Source organism: Elephas maximus, chromosome 4, assembly GCF_024166365.1.
Source record: "Elephas maximus indicus isolate mEleMax1 chromosome 4, mEleMax1 primary haplotype, whole genome shotgun sequence".
Lineage (NCBI taxonomy): Eukaryota > Metazoa > Chordata > Mammalia > Proboscidea > Elephantidae > Elephas > Elephas maximus.
Window position 1 is genome coordinate 36,865,517 of NC_064822.1, and position 27,347 is coordinate 36,892,863.

The window sequence follows — 27,347 nt, forward strand, 5'->3', positions numbered from 1 at the left end:
ACCTCATTATTAATCACAGATATTATTTAAAACAATGTATTATTTTATCTACTAATTTGGAAAAAAAATTCCTTGTAAAAAATTTAATAAAACCCAGTGTTGGTGAGGCTTTAGAGAAATACGTAAATTATTTTACATTAAAAGAAAAAAAAACAGAAAAGGAATCTTGATGGAAGAGGGTGGGTATAAGAAAGGTTTAAGCTGTTGAACTCTGGAGTCAGGGAAAGATGCTCAGAGACTGTGAGAACCAAACAATAGGCATCCCCAACAAAGAAAATGTGGAGAAACAGAGCAAAGAGCACGGGTTGCCAGTGGAAGTTTATGTTTCTATAATCTTCTTTAAGTGACAATATATATTAAAAATCTTATAATTTTTCATACACTTAGGCTCAGAAATTGTTGTTGTTATTATGGGCCATCTAGTCAGTTCTCACTCAGAGTGACACTATGTACAACAGAATGAAACATTACCCAGTCCTGCACCATCCTCACAATCATTTCTATGTTTGAGCCCATTCTGCAGCCACTCTGTCAGTTCATCTTGTTGAGTGTCTTCTTCTCTGCTGACCGTCTGCTTTACCAAGCATGATGTTCTTCTCCAGGGACTGGTCCCTCCTGATAACATGTTCAAAGTACATGAGACAAAGTCTCGCCGTCCTTACTTCTAAGGAGCCTTCCAGCTGTACTTCTCTAAGACAGATCTCTTCATTCCTCTGGCAGAGAAAGACTTAGTATTCTTAGACAACACCATAATTCAAAGGCATCAGTTCTTCAGTCTTCCTTATTCATTACATCATGCAGCTTTCACATGCATATGAGACAACTGAAAATACCATGGCTTGGGTCAGGTGCGCCTTAGGGCTCAAAGCGACATCTTTGCTTTTTAATACTTTAAAGAGGTCTTTTGCAGCAGATATGCCCAGTGCAATACTTCATTTGATTTTTTGACTGCTGCTTCCATGGGCATTGGTTTTAGATCCAAGTAAAATGAAATCTTTCACAACTTCAATATTTTCCCCATTTATCCTGACATTGCTTATTGGTCCAGTTGTGAGGATTTCAGTTTTCTTTATGTCGAGGTATAATGCATACCGAAGGCTGTAATCTTTGATCTTCATCAGTAAGTGCTTCAAGTCCTCTTCAGTTTCAGCAAGCAAGGTTATGTCGTCTGCATATTGTAGATTGTTATTGAGTCTTCCTCCAATCCTGATGCATACAGTCCAGCTTCTCAGAAATTACCTACTAGGAATTTGTTATAGGCTATTATTAGTTCACTGCGCAAGTATCCATTTTCTCTCTCTTCCTTAATAATGAAGCTTAATAATGAAGAAACACATTTCCTGGATTCCCTTATGATTTGGCTATGTGACTAAATTTTGGCAAACTAGTTATAAGTGGAATTGATGAACAACAGCTTCCAGGAAACCTTTTAAAAGACAGCTAGTATATGCTCTCTGCTTCTTTCTTTGCCTTATTTTTTACTGCTGGCTGGAAAGTAGACATAATGATTGGAGCTAAAGCAGTCATCCTGAACTATCATCTTTCTCACAATATTTCATACACCCCTCTTCCCGTCTATTCTCATTGCCACTACTCTGGTACAATTCATTACTTTTTACCTAGACCATTGGAGTAGTCACGTACTGGCATAACTCCTATGTACAACGTCCTCAATATTGGTTTGTATGAGGTATTCTATTAATATCTGTTGAATGAATGATATAATGTTCTAAGGATATATTTTCAATGAGCTTATAGTGGAACTTGTTTACCTAGCTTCCCCTGATAACTGCCTCCATTCATATGGTCACCAAGATGGGGTCGCAGTAGCTATGGTAATAGAGCATGTCCCTGCTATCTAACTACAGTTAACTGGCCTGAGGGTGGTCATTTTACCCATGGTAAGTCAATTAAGAGTCCTTTACCTGAGAATTTTTAAATATATCTAAACACTTCTGCGACAATGTGGCTTGCCTCTTGAATGCTGTGGTGAATTCAGAAGCACATATACAGTAAACCAGAGAAAGCTGATTCCACACAGGCAGGCAAAAGTAATAGATGTGCAGAGAGAAGCAGTTAAAAGAAACAAGAGGCACAGAAAGAGTGCAACTTAAGTTCCTCTCCCTTTTCAATTCCTGGTTTTAATAGCTTCCTGAAGATTGATTGAATTTCATGATCTTAGGTTTCTTGAAATTCCTTGTATCCTTAAATAAACTTCCTCTACATTTGATGTTATTGACAATTAAGTACATAATTAACATAGATATTTCCCAGAAATTATCATGAGAATATATAAAGACTAAAAAGTAAGCTAGTGGAAAGAAATCCAAACCACTCTTGGTTTCCTTGCCTGAACTCCTTCCTGACCTTTTAATCAACAACTTAAAACTCTTCATTTTCCAACTTCTCTGTGGCAACACTCCAGACATCTAAGTGAGTAATTTTGTTCAAATCCTTCAAGAAACATTCTGCTCATACATCCTTATTTTCTCCTTAAAAGAGATCATATATGTGTTTGGTCCACTACGACCTTGCACCCATTAGGCGTTCAGTATGTAGTTTTCTTCTACTGTCTTGCTTGCTACTTACCTAATGCACGTTTCTGTAAAATGATCAAGTTTATTTGCAACTGATAAATGGGAGAATTAGGCCAGTATAACACAGAAGATGTGTTGATTCATACATGATTTTTCCCACCATAGTAATGTTCTATGCCACCAAGAAATAGCAAATGAAAGCTAAGTACTGTAACACAGCTGAGCACAGAGGAACCCAGTACTGCTCAGTATGAGCTTCCCTCAGTATTCTTGGCTCTGGTTACTCTTGGTGGGAAGTACTTATTCATTACATGATTTTCCGTGGTCTTTGGACATGTTTCCCTTATCTCCATAATCCAAGGGTGTTAAATGTCCTTATACCACCCTCCCATTAAGATTCTTTTCCTCCCACATACCACCTTTTCCTTAGGTGAGGTAATACATTCACTGTAAAGGGCCCTTATTTATTAAGAATTTAAGATGTTTTAAACAGTGCTAGTATTTTTATTATGGTTGCTATTGTTTATGTTAGTGCTGTATAACTAAGTTACCTATGATTATACTGGCTTGTCCCAACCCTATTTTCCTATAGCCCTTTTCTTTTCTTGTATATTTTTTTTAAATATGAGGCTTTTCAGAAAGTCATATATTGTGTTATAGTAAAAATGTCTGTGTATATGTTCATGTGTCTAAATATAATAAACAAGAAAATGGATTTCTAGTACTGGATTAATTTTTTGCATGATTAATATTTTTGCATGTATAAATACCCACAAATATTACTGTATCCTTTTTTTTTAATGTTTGCTTCAACTAGATACAAGGAGCTCTGGCGGCACAGTGGTTAAGTGCTTGGCTGCTAACCAAAAGGTCAGTGGTTCAAACCCACCAGCGGTTCTGCAGTAGAAAGATGCAGCAATCTGCTTCTGTAAAGATTACAGCCATGGAAACCCTATGGGACAGTTCTACTCTGTCCTATAGGGTTGCTATGAGTTGGAATTGACTCAATGGTATAAAGGAGAAGTTCATGCAGCCCTTTTGGCCAGGACTAAATGGCTGAATTAAACTCAGTTTTTGCTGAATAAAACTCCCTGAATTTACATGCCTGCCCAGAACTTGTTATTTGCCTGGCTGCTTTCAGCAGAGCCAACCCAGATTTTTCACAGGCACCTGCAATTTGGCTTTTTAATTGCTAAGAACTAAGGGAGTTTCACTCTTCGGTCAAGCCAGGAGTAAAACAAATACACTCTAAGGAAGGGAATCTTGACACAGGTGTCTTCTTGTGTGAAGTGGACCTAAGAAATGTTTCCTTATGACAAGGATATAATACAAAAAATTGTTTTGAAAGGGTCCAGGAGCTAGCATTAGCTGAAGTTTCCCAGACAATTTAAAATAATTTTGTTTTAACAAGCTGTTTCTGGGAAATGCAATGCTTGTACTGAATGATTATCACAAATCCCCGAGACAGCTAGTTAGAGCTGCTTAACATCAACCAGTGATTTTTTTATGATCCTCACCCACCAAGGATATGTGACTATGACTGAAAACCTCTGTAATTAGCCCCTAAAATCAATCACTGTAAAACTCTATACCTGATTTTCCAATAGAAATCCATTCCCCTATCCTAACCCACCCTCTTCTTGTGACCTCAATCAAAGAATAACCAAACAACTTTGTTACAATTTCTTTGTTCCTTGAACTGAATCTGTTCTTGTTAGAAGCTCTCTTGCTGGAGTCATCAGTCTTCACTTATATGAACCAGTGTCTCTCTGCATTCAAATGTACCTTTTTTTTTTTTTATTGACTAAATCCTCCTAAGCTTATTTTAAGGACTGAATGGTTTTGTTCTCTATAATAGCAACAAGTTTCATCAACTGGATATATATGTTTTTGAGTTCCATATGCTCTAATTTTAAGTACATCTGTGGCAAGTATCCAAAACCCAAAAAACCTGTTGTCGTTGAGTCAATTCTGACTCATAGGGACCCTATAAGACAGAGTAGAACTGCCCCATAGGGTTTCCAAGGAGCTGCTGGTGGATTTGAACTGCTGATCTTTCGGTTAGCAGCTGATCTCTTAACCACTAAAACACCAGGACTCTGCGGCTTGTATATCTTACATTATTTGTACTAATGTTTCACAGCTGAAGAGCATATCTTTCAACTGTTCAATGGAAAATAAATACATATGTATATATCATACATATGTTTACCAATAAGACTTCCAAAAGTGGAGGTGTTATTGGTAAACATTACTATTCATTTTGAACAGAAAATAATCAGTAAAATACAGTTCAGATAAAATTGAAATACCATATATCACAAATATTCTATGCAATGGTCTTACTGACCCAGATAATAAGGGTGGAAATATTCATTGTAATTGAAACAAATTGTAATTAAAAATTACATGAATGGAGGATAATGTTAGCATTCAGATCTGCAGCAGCCTTAATTTGAATTTAGGAATATTTCAAGGGCCATTTAAGCTTTGCTAAAATGTCTGCTCAAGTCATTATTTTCCCTTAACATTATGAATAAATGAAGTTACATCATTGTGCTTGGATTATAATCAAGTGAAATCACATTCATTATATTATTTAATTTAATTATATGATTAAAATTACATCCTCAAATGTAGACCTATTAGACAATGAAACACGAATTTTCTCATTTTAAAAGAAAGGTAAATTAATATCTGATATTTTCCAGTTATGTAACAAATGATTTGCTTGAATGCAATGTTAATTAGATATACCCATGACTTTAATTTTTAAAATTTAAAATGGCTGATTAAAGATATAATAACATCAATCACATAGTCCTCTTATTCAAAATACATGCATGGGACTAGGGATAAGAATCTATTTCCTGATTCTGCAAGAAACAAATAACTTAGCTGTAACCCTTAATGAAAAATAATGTAGTTGGTTGACCATGGCAATGAGGCCTCTCTCCTGAACCCTGACTCAAATCAATTCAAGCAATAAAGGAAAGGAAGGGGTATGGCTGGCAATGTCTGGGAGTAGAGTATTGATGCTACAAGTACTCTCTCCATCTCTTGGTTCTGAACTTTGTTCTATGTCAACTTTACTTTCATGGCTGTTTTCTCTACAAGGTTAGAGCCAAGGCTGCTGGAAGTTCTTTCTTAATATGTTTAGATAATCAGAACCTACAAGGTAAATACACTTGTATATTACATCTTCAGTTTTCAAATCCTGTAACATATCAATAACTTGGTTGTGATTTGTTTTTGCTCATTTATTAAGCAGCCCCAATTTCATCGTGTGACATTAAAGTCAATAAGTGCATTTGCTTCCAAGATTACAGTATTTGACAGCCCAATGTCAAGTATAACTCTACATACACACGGTATAACTCTATAATAAGTCTAATGGAAATAATGTTCCCCTATGTAATATTGTGGTGAGCTGGTGGTGGGGTGGTTAAGGTGGTTAAGGTCAGCAGTTCGAATCCACCAGCTGTTCCTTGGAAACCCTATGCGACAGTTCTACTCTGTCCTATAGGGTTGCTATGAGTCAGAAATGACTCAATGGCAGTGGGTCTGGTTTTCATGTAATATTGCGTGGTGTGCTAGTTAAAACACCAATTGTTTTTTTCTCACTCACTCTACACATCCAGAACAAGTTGACTGAAGGGCTTTCCTATACAGACTCAATGGTAAGGCAGATATAGAAACACCATCTGGATAAGAGGCCTCCCTTACCATAGCAGGGGAAGGGAGAGCTGGAGGTTGCACACAAACTTTTGAATGCTTTCACCTGGAAGTTGAAAGCATTCCTCACAGACCATGCTATTTCCTTACAAACCATTGCCCTGATTGTTGTCACAACAATCCAAGTAACTCAAAGGGTGTGGGAGACATTGGAGAGAAAACTGATCTTTTGCAAACAGTAATATCTCTACCACAGACGGTGATGAATGAAAAAAAAATTGTAGTATTTATCTATCAATGCTGTCAATATCACCATTCTTCCCTTTTGATGAAGAATCAAAATTTTTGAATCAATAGAAATCAGGTACTTTTGATATTGTTAGGTGCAGTCGAATTTATTCTGGCTCACAGTAACTCTATGTACATCAGAACAAAACACTGCCCTGTACTGCACCACCCTCAAAATTGTTGCTATGCTTGAGCCCCTTGTTGCAGTCATTGTGTCAATCCATCTCTTTGAGCATCTTCTCTCTCACTAACCCTCTAGTTTACCAAGCATGATGTCCTTCTCCAGGGACTGGTTCCTCCTGGTAACGTGTCCAATATATGTGAGACAAAGTCTCACCATCCTTGCTTCTAAGGAGTTCCTGGCTATATTTCTTCCAAGAGAGATAAGCAATTTATCATGATGTTGCTTATTGGGCCAGTTAAGACAGAGGTCCCCAGGCTGCTGAAAATTCCACTACTTCAAGCAGCTTGCTTGGCATGCCTTGTAGCTTTACATTAGAATCCTGGTTCCCCTCTCCTTAACTGCTGTCCCAAAACTAGAGGGAATTGGTGGAAACCAGTTTAGGTGCCACGTTGACATTCAGGATAACCTTTTAGCTAATTAAATACATCATGCATAGTAACCTCTCCATCTCTGGGAGGAGTTTAACTGCCATTTTCTGAATATGCGATGCATGAAGTTATATGTAAACCCCATTGCACCTGTGTAGTATGATTAAGAATATTGTTGATGCAACTTGTATGAACTTCCTACTTGTAAACCCCTTAAAAATAACCTTTCCCCTCACACTCACTGAGCAGTCTTGGTGGCAGCAACCCTGACTGCTCTTTTTCTTGTCAATGAAATAATGGCGACTTTCTACTCTTCCACCTCAGTCTCTCATTTATTGGCTGAGATGAGTCATGCCGAACAGAACCTGAGATTTCTACCCTGCAACATGGTTGGAGTTTTTTTTGTCTGTTTTTACATTGAGGTGTAATTCTCAACATGAGCTGTAGTCTTTGATCTTCGTCAGTAAGTGCTTCAAGTCTTCTTCACTTTCAGCAAGCAAGGTTGTGTCATTTGCATATCACAGGTTGTTAGTGAGTCTTCCTCCAATCCTGATGCCACCTTCTTCTTCATATAGTCTAACTTCTCAGATTATTTGCTCAGTATACAGATTGCATAAGTAAGGTGAAAGGATATAACCCACATGCACCCCTTGCCTGATTTTAAACCACACAGTATCCCCTTGTTCTGTTTGAATTACTGCCTCTTGGTCTATGTAGAGGTTCAACATGAGCACAATTAAGTGCTCTGGAATTCCCATTCTTTGCAATGTTATCTATAATTTATTATGATCCACATAAGCAGTTACCTTTACTTAAGTGAAAAGTCAAAATTATTATTTTTTGTATGAATATATATTATTTTATTTAGGAATCCTGGTGGTGCAAGTGGTTTGTGATCATCCAATAACCTAAAGGTTGGTGGTTAGAGCCCACTCACTGGCTGTGCAGAAGAAGAGGTTTGGCAATCTGTTTCCGTAAAAGATTATAGTCAAGAAAATCCTATGGAGCAATCGTACTCTATAACACATGGGGTTGCCAAGAGTTGGGGGCCGCCTCAACAGCAGCTAACTACAACAACAACAAATGGCTTTATTTAGTAAGACATGCACTTATACGTGGATATACTATTGATATTGAATATAAATTGTTAGAAGAAATATAATCAGAATATATATTAGTTACAACAAAATATTTTTTAAACAAGATCTTGATGCTTTTTTAATCAACTGAAGATATTTGCAGAAATGTAAAATATTTACTTCAAATAAGAGTATCCTTCCACTTGAGAAGCACTGGGCATTTCACCCAACCGATAGGTAAAGTTTAATTTGAAGGACAAAGTTTAATTTGAATGTATATATTGGTTCTGACATAAACAGTGTGTTTACCAAGAAATAACTAATTATTTCTTGGCAGAAAATGTTAGTACAAAAGGTGCACTGTGGTTCATAAGGAAACCTGAAATAAAAATAGTCATATACACATACATAAAGAAACTGCTCTGTGTTAGCGCTGGTTCACATTTTCTAGTATTTGTAGATATGGGGGACAAAGAACGTAGTTTGGCCTTAGTCTCTGGTTCCTAATTACAGCTCTTGGAATTCCCTAGCAATCAAGGTGTCTCTATTTTCTAAAATAGCCAGCCAACTCTTAAAAGTGTGTAGAGGAATAGTGGCTGTCTGTTTGCTACCCCACCCTGGTAGCAAACGTCAGGAAAGGAGGAGGGCAGGATGCAGTCAATCATGCATGTTCATTCGTGGGATCAGCCATAACTATGCATTAAGGTCCCAGACATGCATATGCACAGAGGTCCTAATGACGAAGGTACTTTGAACCTTGGAGCTTCCTCTTTGGGACTTCCTGTATTGGTGAGAACATCCATGTACAGGGCAGGGTGTGGCATGCCCCTGGGAACAATGGACACCTTGTACCTGGAACTCTCCTAGACCTTAACTGATGCATCCTTTCCGGTTATAATAAATGGGTAACTGTAAGTATAGGTAGTCTCTGTGAGTTCTGTGAGTTGTTTTAGCAAATTATCAGACCCAACCCGAGGCAATGAAAGCCAGCAAAGAGGCTGGTATTTGCCTATTTGGCAAGGGCTGGAAGGACAGAATATCATTAATGTGGTAGATAAGGCTTATTTCCTATTTTCTCCCTGCCTTTATTTTTTTATTGAAAAAAACTCTGAAGCACAAAATAAAGTAATTCTGTAGCTCAGTGAGGGCAGGGAATTGCTCTGTTTTGAATTTTCACTCTTACATAGCATAATTGAATGCATGGTCTCTATTAGACTGTCTAGAACCCTGGTGGAGCAGTGGTTAAGAGCTTGGCTGCTAACCAATAGGTCAGCAGTTTGAATTCACCAGCTGCTCCTTGGAAACCCTATGGGGCAGCTCTACTCTGTCCTATAGGGTCACTATGAGTCAAAATCGACTCCACAGCAATGGGTTTGTTTTTTTATTAGTCTGCCTAGAAACCCTGGTGGCGCAGCAGTTAAGCGCTTGGCTGCTAACTGAAAATTGATGGTTGGAAAACACCAGCCTTTCCACGGGAGAAAGATGTCACAGTCTGCTCTCACAAAGATTACAGCCTTGGAAACCCTATGGGGCAGTTTTACTCTGTTCTATAGGGTCACTATGAGTCAGAATTGACCCAACGGCAATGGGTTTGTTTGTTTGTTTTTACATATTATTTAGGGGACTGTGGTGGCACAGTAGTAGAATTCTTGCCTTCTTTGAAGGAGAACCAGTTTTGATCCCTGGTCAATGCACTTTATGTGCAGCTGCCACCTGTCTGTCAGCGGAGGCTTGTATGTTGCTATGATGCTGAACAGGTTTCAGCAGAGCTTCTAGACTAAGATAGGCCAGGAAGAAAGGCCTGGCAACCTACTTCTGAAAATCACCAGTGAAAACTTGATGAATCATAACTGTCTGTAGTGCAGCCAATCACAGGAACAGTACAGGACTAGGCAGGGTTTCTTTCCATTGTGTTGTCATTGTGCATGGGGTTGTCATGGGTTAGGGACATACTGGATGGCAGCTAACAACAACACATATTATCTAATGATTAGCTATTAAAAATAAAACTACTCATAATTACTAATTACAGTAAGGTGTTTATTATTTTTTTCTATTCAGAACCATATTCCTTTCATACGTATAAATTTTTTCTTTTTAGCTTTGTTGGCAATATTTACATTAAAAGGAAATTTTCAGGTTTGAGAGCAACACTTGGAATACGCACATGTTGAGCAGAAATACAGATTTTCATTTAAGCTAAGTCAAGAAGGTAAGCTTTAAAGTCAAACTCTACAGGGTCCTGTTTACAGATTTATTTATTCCTGAACTTTATATACAGCAATCACTGTTTCACTGTTTTGTGATCTCCCAAGTTCAGTTTGAATCCAGAGTGGTGCTGCACTGAAAATCGTTATCATCAAGGCACTATTTTTCACTCTAGATCAATTGCTGTTTAAAGGATACTTAGGAGTCATGTATGCAGTTTTTAAGAGAGAAAATGAAAGGTGTGAAAGTGGTTATAATAAAAAACAAAGTCTTTTCAGGTTATCTGTGAAGAAAATGTACTAGATATCTAAAATTATAATAGCACTGGCTTCTTTTATTCTGTTGTTATCGTTGTTAGGTGCCATGCATTTTGTTCCGACTCACAGTAACCCTGTGTGCAACAGAACTAAACACTTCCCAGTCCTGTGCCATCTGCACAACCGTTGCTGTATTTCAGCCCACTGTTGCAGCCACTGTGTCAATTCATCTCCTTGAGAGTCTTGCTCTTTTTTGCTGACGCTCTACTGTACCAAGCATGATGTCCTTCTCCAGGGACTGCTCCCTCCTCATAACAAGTCCAAAGTGCATGAGACAAAGTCACGCCATTCTTGCTTCTAAGGAGCCTTCTGGCTGTACTTCTTCCAAGATCGATTTGTTCATTATTCTGGCAGTCCATGGTACACTTAGTATTCTTAGCCAACACCATAATTCAAAGGCATCAGTTCTTCTTTAGTCTTCCTTATTCATTGCCCAGCTTTCTCACGCATATGAGGCAGTTGAAAATATCATGGCTTGGGTCAGGCACACCTTCATTCTCAAAGTGACATCTTTGTTTTTAACACTTTAAAGAGATCTCTTGCAGCAGATCTGCCCAATGAAATGTGTCATTTCATATGTTGACTGCTGCTTCCATGGGCATTGATTGCAGATTCAAGTAAAATGAAATTCCTGAAAACTTCAATATTTTCCCCATTTATCACGATGTTGCTTATTGGTCCAGTTGTGAAGATTTTTGTTTTCTTTGTGTTGACGTGTAATCCATACTGAAGGCTGTGGTTTTTGATCTTCCTCAGTGAGTGCTTCAAGTCCTCTTCATTTTCAGCAAGCAAGTTTGTGTCATCTGCATAACACAGGTTGTTAATGAGTCCTCTTCCAATCTTTATGCTGTGTTCTTCATATAGTCCAGCTTCTTGGATTATTTGCTCAGCACATAGATTGAATAAGTTTCATTACTCTCTTATTTTAGTCCCAAGGTATCAAAAAAGCCAAACATTGTCTAATGCACACATTTCAGTTCTGCTTGAGGAGGTGTGCACAGTACACTGCATAGAGATTTCCACAGACCAGACATCGATAAATGTTTGCTGAACATGCTGAACTGGATCAAATCTGAAATGTTGATTTAAAAAGTGTTATGCCTGAAATAATGAAAAGCCTTTTGCTGTTGTTCACCTATACTTTTTTGCCAACAGATATTCAGTCCTTCCTATATTACATGCATTGTTCAAAGCACCTTGTATAAAGTAAATTTTATAAAATTTATAAAATTAAAGATTTAATTCTGATTAAAAACTCTATGAAAAAGAAGTTATTATTATCACTTCATAGAAGAGAAAAATGGGGCAAAGGAAGATTAAGTAACTTGTGTACAACCACATAGCAGATAGAAAACATCTAAGTTAGGATTTAAATGGAAACCCTGGTGGCATAGTGGCTAAGTGCTGTGGCTGCTAACCAAAAGGTCGGCAGTTCGAATCTGCCAGGCGCTCCTTGGAAACTCCATGGTGCAGTTCCACTCTGTCCTATAGGGTCGCTATGAGTCCGAATTAACCCAGTGGCAGTGGGTTTGGGTTTTGTTTTGTCTTGCTCCAGAGCTGGGTTTTTAACCACTTACATATATGCCCCTTAGTTTTAATACTGTACTTAGATAAATAGTATTCTGACTGGAAATCAAATAACCATTTAGTCCTGGCACTTTTATAATTATAATGATGGAATATTCCTTTCCTATTTGTACCTTTTTTTTTTATTTGTATCTTACTTCCCTGTTCTATTGAATAGTCGTTGCATTTTATAAGATTTTCTTACAAACCATTTTTGAACCAACATTTGAATAAAAAAAGAAAAATATCAAATTCTAAAGCTGTCACTTATTTTTCTATGAATATGTTAGTTTGATTCCTTATTAGCACATCCAAAAATAAGCTTCTTAGAGTGTCTCTGGACAGACCAAAGACTAGGCCATTATTTTGCTTTATTTTTCTTTTCAGAAAATTACAATATATTTAATAATAATTGAAGACTGTGTCATACTGTACTCAGAATGCAAAAAAAAAAAAAACCCTTTAACTTTATGTTTTCCATTTACTATGTTTTTTTTGTATAATTTATTAAAATGAAATGGAAAGTGAGAAACTATGAAGCTCAAATAGCTTTCTTATTTGCTGGTAAAGTAGATTTCCCTCTCTTTTTCTCTCTCTATATACAGACATATACATATATGTATATCATATATATAATTTATATCCTCTACCTTTCCTTATTTTCACTTTCGGTCAATTTTAAAGTTTTTTCCACAGTGATTCTGAATTTTATTTTAAAGCATAGACCCCAGAGTTAAGTCAAAGAATCAGAGAAAAATCTAAGAGATCATCTATTTTGATCCTGTTACTTTATAAATGAGAAAACTGCAGGTCTAAAACGATGTGATCAAAATTACATAATTAGCATCAAGCCTTTAAGAGAGTCTATATAAATATTCAAAACAAATAGTCTACATTTTGAGTTCTGTGGCTCTATTCTCTTCCATCAATTTGATCTGAATCTTCTCTTTCCTTCAATTGTCCTTATTCAATTTTGATTCCACTCCCAACAGTGTTTTGTTTCTTTGTTTTTCTTTTTTTAACTGTGGTACTCTGCCAGGAAAGGGAATTCTGGTAGGTAAGTTACGAGAATCAGAGTCCAGACTACTCCAGCCCCTCAGGTCTTACTGCGGACCTCTTGGACTCATGCACTCTTAAAGTGGGTGAAACCTCCCCAATTTTAGCTGCCATTCTCAAGCCCCCTAACTTCTTTTTCCATTAAATATCATATTTCATGACTCAACTGGGCTCTACAGAGGAATTAAATGTCAATTTAGTATTTAAAAATTAATCAATATAATTCACTAAACTAACAAGATCTAAGAATTAGAAAAATTTTTATTTACAGACTGTATCTTTGTGATTAGAAAAATATCCAAAGAATGTACAAATAAACTAATAGCATTATTAAGTGAATTTAGCAAGATCACTGGATACAAATTTAATATCCAAAACTTACATTTTTATAAAACTCACACACAATTAGAAATAAAACTTAAAGATCTTATTTACAATAGGTTTTATGACAAACACCTATAATGTAAATTACTTCTAAGCAGAGATTATTTACTTATTATTAAATCAGTATTATATATTTAAGAAAATGGAAAGATATACCACATTCATGGATTGGAAGGCTTAATATTGTTAAGATGTCAGTTCTCCCAAAATTGTCCTGTAGATTCAATACAGTCCTAATCAATGCCCTGGAAGTTTATTATTTTGTAAAAATTGACCAACTGATTCCACAGTTAACATGAAAATGCAAAAAGTAAAACAAAACCAAGATAATACTGAAGATGAACAAAATGGTGGGATTATTCACTGTATTAAATGTCAAAACATATTATAAAGTTATGTTTTTGTTGTTGTTGTTGTTGTGTGCCATTGAGTTGATTGTGAGTCATAATGACCCTACATAACAGAGTAGAACTGCCCCATTGAGTTTCCTATGCTGTAACGTTTACAGGAGCAGATTGCCGAGTCTTGTCTCCTGCAGAGCGGCTGGGGGCTTCGAACTGCAGATCTTTTGATTAGCAACCATGCACTTAACTGTTGTGTCACCAGGCATTACAAAATGCAGTATTTGTGCAAGCATAGACAAAGAGACTAACAAAATACTGTCCAGAAACAATGCACATATGGAAAATTGCTTTATGACAAACATACCACTACAGAGTAATGTCAAAGGAAGTCTTTTCAGTAAGTGGTGCTGGCTCAATTGAGTATCAACAGAAAAAATTAAAATTGATCCATATTTTGTTACACATAAAAAAGCAATTCCCAGGCTATTGTAGATTAATTGCAAAAGGTAACAGGAGAATTAAAAAAAAAATTTTTTTTTGATACCTTTATCATATCTTGATAAGCAATGTTTTTTCTTTCTAAATAAGAAAAAATGCAATAACATTAAAGGTGAAGATTGATACATGAAACTTCATTGAAATTAATAATATCTGTTCATCTGAAATCACTACTAATAGAATAAAAAAGCAAGCCACCACAGAGTGGAAAAGATCTTTGAAATAAATATAACTTGCAAAGGGCATGTACCATAACACATGAATTAGCCTTCAAATCTCAATAAGGAAAAGAAACACAAACCAATGGAACAAATGAGTGCTTGAGCAGGAACTAAGTAAAGCTGCTGTTGTCAAATGCCTAACTTCATTAGTTATCAAGGAAATGCAAATTAAAACCACAGTGAGATACTACTTTACACTAACCAGAAAGGCTAAAATTTAATGTATTTATAATACCAAAAATTGGCAAGAGAGCAGAACAACCGGAACTCTCGTATGCTGCTTTGGGGAGGTAAGGTGATTCAGCTGCTCTGAAAAACTGGCAATATGCACTGAATGTGAACATACGCATATCCAGTGACCCAGCAATTGTTAATAATATTAAAATTGCTAATAATAAACAACAGAAGTGTTCAGATACGTGCAGGAAAAGGTATACGGAAGAGTATGTATGGCAGCATTATCATACTAGTAAAAACCTAGAAACTATTCTTTTTTTTTATCCCAAGGTCAATACAATGGGTAACAATGCTATTTCCATTCAGTAAAACACTATACTGCAATGACAATGGATAAACTGCTGCTATATGAAACAGTATAAATAAGTCTTACAAATACAAAGTTTAAATATAATCAAAATTAATCCATAATCTTACAAATCAAGACAGTGGCTCCTTTTAAGGAGCAGAGAGTTATCTGTTATTGGGAAAGGCCAGGAGGGATTGCTTCATGACTCTGGCTATTTTCACAACATGGAGAATAAAAATTATACTAAAAAAGTTTCTTTTCTTTCTTTCCAGCACCAATATCACAGCATCCATGACATTTATAAATACTTATAATTAATAATGTAATCATCTACTGTATTTCTACACAGATAATGGGCCTTTTCCATTACTTTGCCAGCTGCACCCTCTACCCTGCAACATATTTTTGTAAGTGGACTATGCTAAATTTTTTTACAGCAACATGTAAAAAAATTAACATAGTGGCGCTTATGAAAATATCTTGTGGCGGGGGAGGGCATGGCTGGAAAACAAACAAAAGGTGTGTGTTATTTACATAAAAATATTGTATACCTGTTTAATATTTCACTTTCTTGAATCACATGCTATTATTTATCAGTTGTATATGTAGGTTCAATAAAAAAATGTTGATTGAGAATCTGAATAGCATCAAATAGAAGAAAATCTTAAAAAAACAAAAGAAAGATTTTGATATAATTCTGATATAAAATGACTGCTGGAAAAAATGGTCTTAAAGTTAATAATATTATGTCAGCTTTATATATAATTGACTTGAAATGGTGTGATATTGATATTTTGAATTAGTGAGTTTGTTTTGGTTATCGCTAATTTATTTTTCATTCAATAGAAATATAAACCTTTTCTTTGTGTAAGGCATTTTATGAGGCATTTCATGATATGAACATTAATCATCTACAAATCAGCATAATTTAGGGGAAAAGAAATATATTCATCTATTAGCTGTTCCATAAAAAGTAGTATTTGTTATGGGATACATTTATTATTTGATTTTTTATAAGAAATAGAATCCAGAAACCACCTAACATTTGATGAAATGCAGATATCATTCTGTATAAAGAAGCTTTGAAGAGATCATCTTCGTAAAAACAAACTGGAATATTTTCTGAAAATAACAATTTTTCTCTAGATCTTAACATCCTGTATTCATGTATGCACTATAATGTCATTCTCAAGAGATCTGAGAGAAAGTAGAAAATTTCAGGATAATTCTCAAATGATAATTCAAAATGAAGGCAGGATGTAACAGAGAAATAGACATTAAGAAAAATTTTAAGTCTTCATCTCAAATGGGGAACAGCATCAATTCCATGATAAATTTTATGATGATCTTTTTTGCATATGATTTGAAGTTGGTTTCCTAACTTAGGGTACAGAAGGATTGTCTGAGAATATGACATGGTGAATAATAACAATGAAGGTATAACAACAAAATATCATACTTAAATACATTTACATGTGCCCAAGCTTCTAAACACTCAACATGTATTAAAACAGTTAATATTCACAGAAATCTATAATGGAAGTATTATTATTATCATCCCCATTTTATAGATGAGGAAACTGAGGCACAGTGAAATGAAGAAACTTATTCCAGGTAGTCAGTGGCATAGCCAGATTCCAAACCCAGTTAGTTTGTCTCAAGACTCTATTCAAACCACTATGTTATTCCAAAAACAAAACAAAACAAAACAAAACCCCAGACAAATCCGTTGCCATCCAGTCGATTCCGACTCTGATTTTTAGGTATTTTGTCTAACATTCTCTTCTACTAAACAGTCAATAGGAGGAAACAACTCAGGGGAACTAATACTCTAAGTACCTTCTCCTCACTCGTATAGTACAATAATGATATTTGTTGGCATCTAATTCAAAACTAAGAGGATTAAAAAAAAAAGCATTGCTCTATAGTTTCATACAAATTCTTCCAAGGATTTTTCCGTAATGCCTTTGTTATATTCCACTAAAACTTTCTATCTTGACTAAAAACAATTTGAAAATCTAAAAACAATTGGAAACTCTGGTGGCATAGTGGTTAAGGGCTACTGCTGCTAACCAAAATGTCGGCAGTTCAAAGCCACCAGGAGCTCCTTGGATAACCCTACGAGGCAGTTCTACTTTGACCTTTAGGGTTGCTATGAGGCCAAATCTCTCCTCAGTGATGGGTTTGGTTTGTGCTATTTATAGCAGGCTGGAGCTATTAAAAACCAATGGCTACTCTTTCCTAAAATATATTCTATATACAACTGACCATATTTGACTACAATTGATCACATAATGCCTTTTATTTGATGATGTAGAAAGAATTGTAGAAGTAAAAAGAGTTTGTCACTAAAGGAAAGATATTAAAGTATTACTCAGTAAGTTGAGTGTTGGATTGAGTTGAACAAAATGGATTATGATCATGTTAATTCTCACAGGACTTTAAGATAAGAAGGAGAAGAAACAGGGCAAAGTTCGACATGAAAGCTGGCAAAGCTGGAATGAGTAACTCAGTTCCTGTCTGTTCCTGAATCAACCCATCTAGAAATCCCTCTGCTTCCCTAGAGAGGAAAAGAATTTCTCTCATTAATAAAAGCTTCTTTCTTTCTAAGACCTTAGTGAAACTGTTCAAGAGTTTTTCCTTTACAAATTGCCAGGATCATTTCTAGATTGAGTTACCAACCATAAGAGGAATTCAGCATATTACTAGGAAAATTGACCAGAAAAGGGTTTTAAAGGCACATTCTCACTTCGGAGGTTCTTTACTCATGGCTCTATGTTCAGAAGTCCGTTTTCTTTTTCCAAAGCACTTTCTCCCAAACACTCCAAGGACAAATCTTGTCTCCTACTTGACATAGCTGTGTGCTCCCTAGATCATCTGAGGTGCACAAATTTTGATTTTATGTAACGTATGTAAAGTAGTTGAGTATATATAAGGTAGCCAAAAGCCCCTACCTTTCCTGGAAAAACAGGGGAAAGTCAAACTCTAAAGGACTTACTTCTACACAGAATCGTTTGAACCAGCACTACTCAGAAAAAGAACAGATGTTATACCATCTCCAAAACTAAAGTCACATTTTTGAACTGCTTCAGTGAAATGATATTTTAATATGAGTGCGACAATAAAATTAAATAGCTTTCTGCTTTAGCTGCTCAGTCCCAGAGGCTTGCTGCCAAAAGAGTCAGTGTAGAAAACCACAGAGCATATATACTTCATTGGGAGTAAACACCGTGCAGTGCTATTTTGAAAATCAAATGGAATAATTCCTCTGAAAACTTTGCAGACTGAAAAATTATACAAATGTATTTAAAATTATATTTTACATTATTCTAGGCAGCTTTGTAAAGAAATTCTAGGTGTAGTTATGTTTTGCATTTAGAAGTCTGAGAAGTGGTAACGCATTTTTTTAAATTTACTGTTCACTTGCTAGAGTAGCGTTTTAAATTCCCCAAGCATAGCTCTCAATTCAAGGTCTGCTTGAATTATACCTGGTTGAATTTATTTCTAATATACCCACTAATTGTTAGCTTTTATCTCCTTTTTACTGCTTCATTTTAATTTTAATTAAACATATGTAAATATTAGGCTTACACTTCAAATTGTGTTGCAAAATCAATCCAAAGGAGAACACAGCTACATGGTAGAAAGGAGAGGTTATGGAAGGAAGAGAGGAGTTACTTGTGAAACTGAAGAATGGAAAAGGTATTAAAATGATATGTAACTGTAAGTTTGACAGTCGTGATATCTCTAATCTGATTTTTGTGTATGTGCAGAACACATAGTGGTAAAACATTTCATAAACGTGTAACAAAGACAAGGAGCGTAGATTATAAATGTGCTTCCAAACGGAAGTGCTTTCCAGAAACTTACCAGTCATGCAGTTCTTAAATTCAATGTCATCAACTGCAGCTCCTCCTCCCAGATCTCTCGTTCTGATACCTTGAAATATGACTTGGAAATTCCTTAACTTTCCCAGCAGGATTATGGCCTTTTGCCAGTGATCTCTGGGGTTCTGGTCACTTTCTTGCCATATTTTTGATAGTCCTTTCTCCGTCTGAAAGTAAAGAAGTCTGCTTTAGGGAAATAAACACCGAAACAAAACAAAAACCATTTAAAACAGAAACATTTGACCAATGAAATCTAACAATTTTTTTTTTTTTACCTCTGACAATATTCATGATACTGTTTACCCTACTAACACAAGGGTTATTAATATTCTAAAGTGTTTCCCAAAATTAATATTAGCAGATGAAAATACACTTGGTATTTTCAGAGACACCATTATTACTAAGTGCTCTATTCAGTTAAATTCTGTCTTTCAAGAACACAAAATTCTTGATATTTGATGGAATCAGAACAGTTTACAGAGGCTCTGGGTTTATAGCTCTGGATACCTCCCACCTTCTATTCATGTTCTTTAGCTAGTTAGATCGCACCTCCCTATGAAGAGCTGAAATTACTGACAGAAGGAGGAGACGAAAGGGAAGAATATGTGGGAGAAGTCACTAATCTCCGAAGAATAAAGGGATTGTAATGTGAACTGAGCACAGAGAGAAAGTGATAGATAATTTTTAAGATTAGTCAGATCTCAAAATTCTATTGGGATATGGATATAAGCATCAACTATAACTTTCTATACCAAATTTTTTTATTAGAAAGGTAAAAAAACTCCAAAAAACTTACAGAAATACTTCTTCTGAATACCTGTTTGGTTCTACAAGTAGTAGAGTATTCTAACACATAAACAGCCCCAGTATAATATAACATGACATGACATGACAAGTAACATAATAGCAATGATCAAATAAAAGTGATACCCACAGTAAAACAGACTATAAGCCAGTTAAGCACAAGGACAAGGCTTTGATCATATACAATGTTGTTTGCTATTCTGGGCCTAGTCCGTTTTGAGAACTAGATGCATTACCAAATCATGAGGATGGAATATATGTGTGTTGTGTGTGGTTACACACAACACACATATAGCATTATGTTTATGGTTAGCACAAACAATATTTCAGGGTCTATTATTATATTTCCATGATATAGTCACAGAAAACTTTGTATATGCTTAAAATTAAAACAGTACAATACACCAAAAAAACCCAAACCCACTGCCATTGAGTCATTTCTAACTCATAGCAACCCTATGAGTAGAACTGCCCCATAGGGTTTCCAAGTAAATCTTTAAGGAAGCAGACTACCACGTCTTTCTCCCTCAGAGAAGCTGGTGGGTTCTAATTGCCAATCTACTAGTTAGCAGCCAAACACTTTAACCACTGTGCCACAAAAAACAAAACAAAACAAAAAAACCTGTTGCCGTTAATTCTGACTCATAGTGACCCCATAGGACAGAGTAGAACTGCCCCATAGAGTTTCCAAGGACTGCCTGGTGGATTCAAACTGCTGACCTTTAGGTTAGCATCTGTAGCTCTTAACCACTGGGCCACCAGGTTTTCCATTGTGCAACTAGGACTCTAAATACTACAATAGACAAGAGTATATCATGGAATAGCATCTGGAAAACCAGACTAGATGTTCTAACAGCTTTTAACATACAGCTGTGAAATGAACAGATACTTTAAAGAATATAGGTTAAATGAGAAAAAGGAAATGTTTGAAGAGGGGAACCAAAGGGGCTACACATTCACAGTTCTATGCTTTTCTGGGAACGTTTTATGTTGATAAATATGACTGGCACCTTGTTTTGCTGAGCGAGACATTAATGTTTGATCAAGTGGTTCTTTCTCTGTGTGGTTACAGGGAGAAAAAGGAACTAGCTATTAGTTCTTCTAAAATTAACGCTGCAAAACAACCAACAGTCTACAGTTTGATCTTTCAACATTCTGTCCAAAACACAGCAGATTTTCACACCCAGAGATTCATGTAACTTATGCATAAAGGGGATGGGAAATTCACACCTCATTAATGGAATTTCTTATCTTTGCGATTACTAGAGAACAGAAGTCCTTTTCAAGGTTAGTCTTTGACTCTCAGAGATGTCTTAGTGATTTGGAAACAAGGGAACAGTTAGTTAAATTAAAGATTAAAGGGAACTTTGTCCAACACTTAGCAATATACTAGGTGTGGATATTGATGAAAGTCTGACAACTTACAAACTTAGTTCATTTTACTAATTTTTCCTATTAATCTGCCTCTGCAATTTATAGAACCACTCATTAGTAATACCAAGCCCCCAAAGAGTTTTCAATAAATATCGTTGAAGGAGATCGTATGGTCATTTCAATCAATAAAATGTGAACGATATCTTAAGTCTTACAACTGGGCTTCTAATAAAAAAGAGACTTGGATAACGTATTCATTGACATTTTATGTGGTAGGAAAATAAAATGAGGGCTATTCTCTTGAGAACTGACCATTGATCAACCTAATGGTAGAAATTGTAGAATCTCATTCTGATGTATTTGCTATTGTTCCACACTGATTCCATAATTATCAAAACTATTCATCAACTGTGCAGTGGGGGTTGATTTATTTCTTTACTTATCTCTCAGTTATTCATTTGTTCAGCAAACATTCAATGTTCACACAGTGTCAGATACTAAACCCACTCCCATCGAGTCGATTCTGACAATCCTATAAAACAGAGTAGAACTGCCCCATAGGGTTTTCAAGGCTATAAACCTTTTTTTTTTAATTTATTTTTTTTATTATTGTACTTTAGATGAAGGCTTACAGAACAAACTAGCTTCTCATTAAATAATTAGTACACATATTGTTTTGTGAAATTGGTTACCAACCCCACGACATGTCAATACTCTCCTTTCTTGACCTCGGGTTCCCTGTTACCAGCTTTCCTGTCCTCTCCTGCCTTCTAGTCCTTGCCCCTGGGTTGGTGTGCCCCTTTAGTCTCATTTTGTTTTATAGGCATGTCTAATCTTTGGGTGAAGGGTGAACCTCAGGAGTGACTTCATTACTGAACTAAAAAGGGTGCCAGGGGCCATACTCAAGTTTCTCCAGTCTTTGTCAGGCCAGTAAGTCTGGTCTTTTTTTGTGAGTTAGAATTTTGTTCTACATTTTTCTCTAGCTCTGTCCAGGACCCTCTATTGTGATCCCTGTCAGAGCAGTCAGTGGTGGTAGCCTGGCACCATCTAGTTGTTCTGGACTCAGTCTGGTGAGGGCTGTGATATTTGTGGTCCACTAGTCCTTTGGACTAATCTTTCCTTTGTGTGTTCAGTTTTCTTCATTCTCCCTTGCTCCCACCGAGGTGAAACCAGTGGAGTATCTTAGATGGCCACTCACAAGCTTTTAAGACCCCAGATGCTACTCACCAAAGTAAAATGTAGAACATTTTCTTTATAAACTATGTTATGACAATTGAGCTAGATGTTCCCCAAGACCATGGTCCCCACACAAGGCTATAAATATTTACAGAAGCAGATTGCCACATCTTTCTCCTGCAAGCCACTGGTAGGTTCAAACCTCTGACCTATTTTGGTTAGCAAATGAGTGCTTTAACCACTGTGTAACCAGGGTCCTCAGATACTATGATAGACACCAGGAATAGTAAGGTGAAAAGACATGGAACCTATACTATGGAGGTAGCAATCTAATATATAAAGTCATAAAAATTATTATAAAATTACTCTGTGTGCATGTATATATGTATGTGTGTGTGTGTGTATATATATATACACACACCTTCATTTTTTTTCATATATATATATGAAGAGAGAGGGAGGTACATAGATTTTACATGTGACAGTGCTTGTGTTTCAAAAAGATTACCAGTGACAGTGTGGACAACAAACTAGATATGAAAAAATAAAAATCGGAAAGAAAAGCAAGCACTAGAGCAGTGGTTCTCAACAGTCCCTAGACAAAATAATGAAATACAAATACCAGGGCACATCCCAAACTGTTGACTCAGAATCGCTGGAAAGGGTACCAAACATTTGTACTTCATACAAATATCTCCACAAGTATTTTAGATATATTGTCAATTCTGAGAACCGTAGAATGAAGTCATGGTGGATCTTGTATGCTATACTAAGGAATCCAAAGTTACTGTGTGTCTTAGTCATCTAGTGCTGCTATAACAGAAATACCAAAAGTGGATGGCTTTAACAAAGAGAAATTTATTTCCTTACAGTAAAGTAGGTTAAAAGTCCAAATTCAGGGTGTCAGCTCCAGGGGAAGGCATTCTCTTCAATGTTCCTCAGGGTTAGGAGCTTCTCCACACAGGACCCCAGGTCCAAAGGACTCTGCTCCCAGTACTGCTTTCTTGGTGGTATGAGATTCCCCTGTTCTCTCTGCTCACTTCTCTCCTTTATATCTCAGAAGAGATTGGCTTAAGACACTATCTAATTTTGTAGATCATATCAATATAACTGCCACTAATCCATCTTGTTATATCATAGTGATAGAATTTATAGCATATAGGGAAATCACATCAAATGACAAAATGGTAGACAATCATATAATACCAGGAATCATCACCCAGCCAAGTTGACAGATATTTTGGGGGGACACAATTCAATCCAGGACACTGTGTAATGTCGTGATTAGGTGCCATCGAGTGGGTTTTTCGATTCACAGTGACCCCGTGAGACAAAATAAAACTTCCCCATAGGCTTTTCTAGACTGTGATCTTTATGGGAACAGATGGCCAGGTCTTTCACCACTGGAACCACCAACTTTTTGATTAGCAGCTGAGTATTTAACCATTGCACCACTGACATTTAAGGATTTTTAGAAAGCTAGTATTACAGTCACAGAGAGAGCACATTATGGAGTATAGGTTATAGCAGGGAGGCAGAGTGAGGTTGAGGTTAAATTCAGGGTAAGGATGTGGGTGAGAGAGAAAACCATAGGGAGGCCGTGAACAAGAGACTGAGATTCTGAATGAACACAGTGTTGACAGTGGGTAAGACAAGTGATATTTATTATTTACCATAAGTCAGGCAAAGTTATAAATGTTCATGAAATTCTTTTAAGAATCATAACAGATCTATGAGGACATTGCTATTATTAACCTTATTTTGCCTATGAGAAATCCAAAGTACAGAGCATTCAGTGATTTGCCAAAAGTCAGAGGGATTCAAACTCAGGAATTCTGGAGCTGGTTCTCTTCCTTTTAGTCACTGTATTGTATACCTCCCCAACGCAGATGTATGCAGGTACAAAGACTTAACTAAGCAACTTTTTAAAAGACAATTATATAGTAATTCTCAAATTGTGTTCCATATATAGTTGCTTTAATTATTTACTTCATTAATTTTCTGATTTCAGTTCCTTCTAAACTGAGGAAGAAAAAAATCTTTCACTTCTAACTCATGTCTTTGCCACTGCCCAAGGATTTAACTCCTGAAGCATATGGATGTTCGACTCAATATTTTGAGGCAATAAACAAGAAAACTGATTAATCACACTAACAATAAGAAAAACTAGTCATTTATACAAACTGGATAAATCACAGAAACTAAAGAAATAATGTCTTTCCTTATATTTAACCTTTCTTATAACTTTGAATTTTTTTCTTATGTTGTATGCATACTAATCCTTTGCTTAAAAAACCTTTGCTTATACACGGTAAATTTGTTTTTGCAGTGTGTTTGTAGTCATACTTTGTACCAGTTTTTCCCTTTTGGGTCATGCAAAGAAAAGTAATAAGAAATACTAAACAGATAAATTCTAAGATTTGCAAGTGGAATATAAAAAGTCCTGAAGGTCAACAAAAGAATGACAGAAAAGGGGAAAGATACAAAAGCATATTTACAGACAATTTGTAGAGGAAGAAACATGAAACAGATGCTCAGGCTGGTTGACAGTGAGGCAGTTCAGGGGTGCTTGGTAAATTGTGACGAGTACACTCCAGGGAGGATTTTGTAGCAGTAGGAACCAACTGAATGGGTGACTAAATGTTTGTTTGCATCAAAATGAAAATGGATCATGAAGGAAAAAAGTAATAAACAGAATAAAAGTTATGACACACTGGCTTTTTAAGAAATTAAAATATATTCAAAATAATAGTACACATATTATGAAATACATATAACCAAAGGATAAACTTTACAACAGTTGCTTATGAGGGGGAGGGAAATGGGGATAAAAAGAAATAAAATAAATTTAAAATAAACCATCAATTATTTTTATATTTTTTAGTGTCTTTGGCTAATGTGCTGGACACTAAATAGTTTTACTAATTTTTTTTCAATTAATGGTATTGGAATTTCTAATTAGACCATCATAGTGTCTCCTAATCATGTAGGTTTTATTTGTTTCTTGGTAGTATTTTTCCTCCTCTCTTGTTATTTACTTTTAAATTGCTTTGGTCTTCCAGAACAATGTTAAACAATGGACATAATTGTGGTTGTTTTATGTAACTTTAAAAAGAAACAAAAATGATCACAAACATAAATTTAACCTGTAGACAGTTTATAAGGGCAACCTGTGAGAAATTCTCAGAAAATTAACATCTTAAGTAAATATTCATGACTTCTGCACTTTCATTGTTCCCTGCTGGAGAGACATAACTAGGAGGACAAACAGCCATGAGGTTAAAGGAAAAGTACAGCCCTCCAAGTGGAACTTGCATGGATTCTACCCATGCCGAAGTCTTTGGGTTCAGGAGGATATGAAATGGATCTTGTAGAGCCTTTTGCAGGAACCACGACTGACACTGCAATCTACAAAAACGGTTTGCCTCTCTGTCTGCGCTGGTGGGTCTGGTGAGTACAAAGAAAAATCACCTGCCATTCAAAATGACTCAGTAGCTGGGAAGAGACATCAGATGAAGGACTCCTGTTGGGGTGTATTTAACAGCAAAGAGAGAGGTGCTCTTGAAATCATTAAAAAAAAAAAAAAAACTTAAGGAAGTTTAATGAGTAATGATCTCTGAAAAAAAGAAAAAAACAACTAATAGCTGAACTGAAGAATAGAATTGAGACTTCTAGAGCTATTATCTCAAAATACTGTCTGTGGAATAGTGATGAGCCCCCAGGCTCTGGAGTCAGACTGCTGGGTTAAAACCTGAGCACTGCCTCTCACCAGCAGTTACTTCATCTATAAAATGGAAAATAAATGCATCTATCTCACAGAATTGTTGTGAGAATTAAAAGAGGTACTGTTAACAAAGTACCTAACATTAGTTATTGATATTATAGTGATGTTCATTGTTCACATTCTCATAGAGTAAAAATGCGAAGAACGGAAGATTGTGAGGGAAAGACAGGAGATATAAATAGAATCTGTATTCAAATAAGGAGTCCCCTGTGACACAAAAGGTTAAGTACTAGACTGCCAACCAAAAGGTTGGAAATTCAAACTCCCCCAGGCTGCCTCCAAAATTGTTGTTGTTAGGTGCCATTGAGTCGATTTCAACTCATAACGATACCATGTGACAGAGCAGAACTGCCCAATAAGGTTTTCTAGGGTGTAATCTTTACAGAAGCAGATTACCAGGTCTTTCATGTAGAGCCACTGGGTGGGTTCTAAATGCCAACCTTTTGGTTAGCAGCCTCCAGGGCTCCTTGCCTTGGAAGTAAGGCCTGGCAGTCTGCTTCTGAAATGTCCCAACCTTGCAAACCCTATAAACACTTCTACTCTGCACTCGTGGAGTTGCCATGAGTCAGAATTGATTTGAAGGCGACTAACAACAGCAACAACAACATATTCAAATAACATGAGTTCTGAAAAGAAAGAATTAGCTTGAAGAGACGCAATTATCAGAAAAAATAAATGCAAATTTCTGAGCTGAAGAACAACTCAAAATTTTAAAATCGAATCACAAAAAATACATGACTTCCCCCAAAAGTCAGATATCCTGAATGATGAACACACTGCAAAATATCTGGCTAGTAATCCTCAAAATTTTCAAGGCCATTGAAAACAAGTAAAATCTGAGAAACTATCTCACGCAGGAAGTCCCCTAGAAGACATGGCTATTGGAGTACAAAAAAATGACAGGGGAGAAAAATGAGGAAATCTAAAGAAAGTATGAACTTACTTAATAATAGTGTATCAATACTGGCACATTGATTGTTACAAATGTTCAATACTAATAAAACCAAAAAAACCCAACCCACTGCCGTTGAGGTGATTTCCACTTTAGTGACCCTACAGGACAGGGTAGAA

General features: G+C 36.1%; 1 protein-coding gene across 1 annotated transcript in view; it reads right to left on the reverse strand.

Moving 5' to 3' along the window:
* Positions 1-27,347, reverse strand: part of MALRD1 (MAM and LDL receptor class A domain containing 1) — a 958,969-nt gene that overhangs the window by 319,449 nt on the left and 612,173 nt on the right. The window contains exon 29 of the mRNA XM_049881884.1: positions 19,122-19,305. Within this exon, the coding sequence (XP_049737841.1) occupies positions 19,122-19,305 (184 nt within the window). The remainder of the gene's footprint in view (positions 1-19,121; positions 19,306-27,347) is intronic.